At 45.6% G+C, this 4,349-nt stretch overlaps 1 protein-coding gene across 1 annotated transcript in view; it reads right to left on the reverse strand.

Moving 5' to 3' along the window:
• FUBP3 (far upstream element (FUSE) binding protein 3) overlaps positions 1 to 4,349 on the reverse strand; it is a gene marked incomplete at its 3' end in the record, with an annotated part of 30,361 nt that overhangs the window by 9,457 nt on the left and 16,555 nt on the right. The window contains exons 9-12 of the mRNA XM_010133360.1: positions 4,138 to 4,242; positions 3,633 to 3,735; positions 2,876 to 2,976; positions 1,694 to 1,835 (exon numbers count right to left, since the gene is read on the reverse strand). Coding sequence (XP_010131662.1) covers positions 1,694 to 1,835; positions 2,876 to 2,976; positions 3,633 to 3,735; positions 4,138 to 4,242 — 451 coding nt within the window. The remainder of the gene's footprint in view (positions 1 to 1,693; positions 1,836 to 2,875; positions 2,977 to 3,632; positions 3,736 to 4,137; positions 4,243 to 4,349) is intronic.

A 4,349-nucleotide genomic window follows, 5' to 3' on the forward strand; every position in this document is an offset into this window, starting at 1 on the left:
ACATACGGAATGCTGGGTACATCCATCCCGGTCCAGGCCCCCAAAGCCAACGCAACACCCATCTTTCACTGGACAGAAATGAAGGCTGCCATAGACTAAGAGCACAGGCGCTGTAAGAACACCGATTACAAGGTGGTATTACAAAGCTACAAGCACTCAAATCACCATACAACTAGTAATTAGTCACTCCAGAAAGCTTCTGATCTGGCTGGGTAAGAATCCCTATTTTGCTGTTGTGGAAACAAAGGTAAAACGCTACCCTTCACCCCCATGGCGAGCTGTGCCAGGCCTTGCACTTGAATGCGAGGACATCCAGCTCTGCTACCTGTATTTATCCTTTCAGCACACAGTGCGCTCCGCAGTCACAAATGCTCCACTTCAGTGCGCTGCTGAACAACAAGTGACCTTTTCTGATCCTTTGTTAAGGATGACTAATGGATACGGCAATAAAGTTTCATTATAATTTGATTTTTCCATACATGCAACTCTCACTTGAGGGCTTAAAATGTGCTTTGCTTGATCTTTTGCCCAACTGGACTGTTCAGTGAGATCAAGCACAATTGCTGAGCAATTTCTGCATAATGGGGAGAGCAGGTGGGTTTTCACACTGAAAAAAGTTTTCAGGTTTGTCAAGAGGGTTATGGCAAAGAGCATCATCTGAAAATGACTGCAGACCCGCTGCTGCCATGCCTGTGTCCCTTGACATCCAGTAAGGCCACGAAACACGGCACAACGCCCTCAAGTCTGACTCTCACTGTTGAGGCAAACCTAATTCCTGTTCTGTTCACCTCACCTCTGCTGAAGCTGAAAGGCAACTGTCATTACTCAAATACTAGTTAAGGCATGTCATTCTTTCTGAGATAAGCAGATAGAAAAAAATCAATGACTCCTTAGCGTATTAACTCAGAAGCATCGCAACAATTCAGAGCGAGAGCACTCTTCTGCTCCTGGCCCTAACCTCACTACTGCCATTACCCGCCGTGTGGCTCGTGCTCTAGGACAAACCAGGACTGCTGTGGATGCTCTGGTTTCATAACTGTCTTGGAGTTGTACTCGTTCTTGAGAAGGCGACCAGATGACTCCTTGTCCATCTCCTTAGCATGGAGAGATTCACCGGCTAAGGCAGCCAAGGGGCCTCCACGGCACTGAACACGGCTGTCTCAGTGAGACAAAGTCTCCAGCCTGCTCTGTGGTAGGCTCGGAGACAGGCAGATCCTGCCACTTCTCTTTATTCATCAATGCTTCAGGTATGTGGCTGGAAGCAGCTACTGTTATTACCGCCCTCAGAGACATTCCATTTTATGCCATGGCACTCACAGAAATCCAGCACGACAAATGACTCTGCTGCTTGTCCCTGATCAACTGTCCTTTAAATGAATTCTCTATAAAAAGAATCCACAAATGAACCTGCCTTTTCTCAACCAGCTGCTTGTTATAACAAGCTTACTTGACAGCTCTGCATGAAGAGCCTCTCTGTGATTGCGAACAAGGACCTGGAGAGTACAATTATGAGCGAGAGCACCACAAAGAAAACAACCACAAGCGCTTACAACTTATTCCTATGCTGCATTCACCAGCCACTAAATACCTGCAATTACAGAAAACTCCAAAGCCTCACTGTCAGGCAGCAAGAATGCGACCATCCTGAGAGAGAACGATTGCAAGCTCTGGTATTTAGTGTCACCAGACCTACCTTTGCCTATAACAAGGCCACACTTATCGGCTGGCACCGTGTAGGTTATTTCCTGCATGCCCCCGGGTGTTCCAACGCTCCAGTCTCCACGGCCACGACCTCTTCCTCGGGTGACGGCCAAGCTGCCAAAGCCATCTCGTTCCTTGGAAGGCAAAAGATGTGTGTCAGTGGTTTTTTGTCGGCCCCGATGCACATTAAAAACAAAATGAAGCAAGGTAAGTTAAACAGCATTATAATCGATGGCACTAAATTAAGATACTCTTGGACTTCAGTTTCACATTCAAGATTTTGAAGCACTTTAAAGAAATGCCAAGTGACAAAGGTTACAGCTGCCTTCCTGACTCAGGAAGATATTTATGTTTTTAAATGCATGCCTTTATATTTGCTGAAATAAACCTACAAACAAGCATCAGCTACTAAAGGACTTTTAGCTGGTAATGGGGGCTTTCCTTAGAGCAACCAATAGATCTTGGCACTGATACACACAGAAGCTGCTTCCTAAGCCTTTCAAGTGTATTCTTTAAAGAACTGCTGGAATTACTCAGCTGAAAGGCCCATTTTGCAAAACTTCCAAAGTGAGGTTTTAAGTTCAACAGACGCTTAAAGGACATACCTATTTTGGGTAACTGATTTCTCCAAAAGCAAAGGCCATGGGCACTCAGAGGCTGTCATGACATCTCACAACTGAAGTGGACTATTAAACTGGTCCAGAATGCCTTAACATCTTTACTTCTCATAATACAAAGGGAATATACAACCTCTTCCATGGGTCTGTCCTACTCTTTCCCCCATCTCTGCACTTCTTGCTCTTGGGCCTTACTCCGTGTTGGTGTCTGTCTTAGAGCACAGTATGTCAGCGTTCACTGCCTTTCCCTTTCTGGCCTCCTGCAGCCACCAGAGCAGAGGATGGAGGCTGAAGAGGAGGCATCCCTGAACACTGTTAATGCTCTGCTGTCTAAGTGTTCCTCTGCCCTGCTGAGCAGGGCCTCTAGTCACCGCCTCATGCTAGACTCCACGCCACCAGGTCACCATTTCCAAACAAGTTAAGAACAACCAAACATTTAAATGTTAAAACTAAAAATTTTCAAATGTGAGAATTTAATGCTGCTGTTCTTCAGATGGTGGCATCCGTTTGTACACTCCCGCATAAGTGCCTTCCTCCCAAGAGGGTCCAGAACCCACCTGTGCCGTGAGAATGAGCTCACTGATGATGTGTGCTGCGTGTTGACACCTGTCGGGAAGGCCCATGACCTGTGCAACTCTTTCAGAACTAATCCCATCATCTGTGAAGAGAGACGGCAAAGACTAAATTAAAAGGAGAAAACATCCACCCACCAGCAGAAGCTTCCTTCGAGCACCACCACTGCTAGCAATGTTTTCACGTAACATAACTACCCCAAGAGCTACCTCTTCCCTCCACCTTCAGCCCCTCTTCCATGGACTGCAAGAAGACAAAACCCAGCCCACACCGCAGAGGGAACAACATTCAAAAGGCAACTTTCGAATGTCAAAAAGCCACGAAAGAGACCAATATCATTTTAAGAGGACAAAGGCAGCTTTGATAGGTGATCAGACAGCCAAGGACCCAGAGAAAGTTACTTAGAATTAATCAACTCCTGATCCCCAAAGGCTTTAATGTCCTGAATGAGAAGTCTTTAACAGGAAATAAAAGGGCTTTTGTCATTATTTTGTTTATCCTTGTAATTAACACTCAAGACGTGACTGTTGTGACATCTAATGTTTGCAAATGAGCTGCATATATAATCTCACTCTCTGCATGAGGAAGCAGCACATCATATTTAAATGGGTTTCAGAAAGAGACACAATGCACCTTTAAATCAGGAAAGCCTCGCTGCTGTAACCTCAGATCAGATTCACTTTAGCAACCCCAAACTGGGACACTGGTCAGAAAGTAACGGCTCTCCATCCTCTCACAAACCTGGTTTAAATTGAATCCTAACTCCAGCATCATTCTGAATCTTTTTGATCATTTCTCCATTTCTTCCTATCACAATTCCAACAGCAAACCTGGGCACAGAGACCTGATGGGAAAGGCAAAGCAGTATGAAAGCTCAGAACTAGACTGAATTACTCAGATTTTATAAGGAAATCTCTCAACTATGAGGATGGGCCATGTTAGGCAGTTCCAGGCTACAGAACCACATCGCTTCAAAAAAAAAAAAACCACACCAAACATTAGGCCACAAATTCCTTCCCCACTAAACAAACTCTGTCTTTTTAAGCTGCATTCTTGTAGTGCAATCAGAAAAGTGCCATCTGGGAGTCCGTGTGAACTCCTCCTCTTTGCAGCCAGACTCGCTCTTCTGGCAAAAGAACACAAAGCATTTCAAAATAAGCTTACAGGTTACATGTGCAGTTTGATGCCTTCCACCCAGTACCCGTCCCACAGGGAGGTTAGCAGAGTACTCGTGAAGAAAACATACCTCTATGCTGCCTCCTCCCATTCTAGAACTGAAATCATTGCGTACGCCTCGGAAGTCTGCCTGATCTTTCTCTCGGATGATCTCCAGTACCATTTCCCTTGCTTGCTACATGGGGAAAGAAGTTACAGTTAGCTTAAAATTATTCTGCTTGCCATCGAGGTGTCAGGGCCTCAACAGTGGCTAACGGTCAGGCGTCAGGCACAGCCATCCCC

Source organism: Buceros rhinoceros, unplaced genomic scaffold, assembly GCF_000710305.1.
Source record: "Buceros rhinoceros silvestris isolate BGI_N320 unplaced genomic scaffold, ASM71030v1 scaffold15273, whole genome shotgun sequence".
Lineage (NCBI taxonomy): Eukaryota > Metazoa > Chordata > Aves > Bucerotiformes > Bucerotidae > Buceros > Buceros rhinoceros.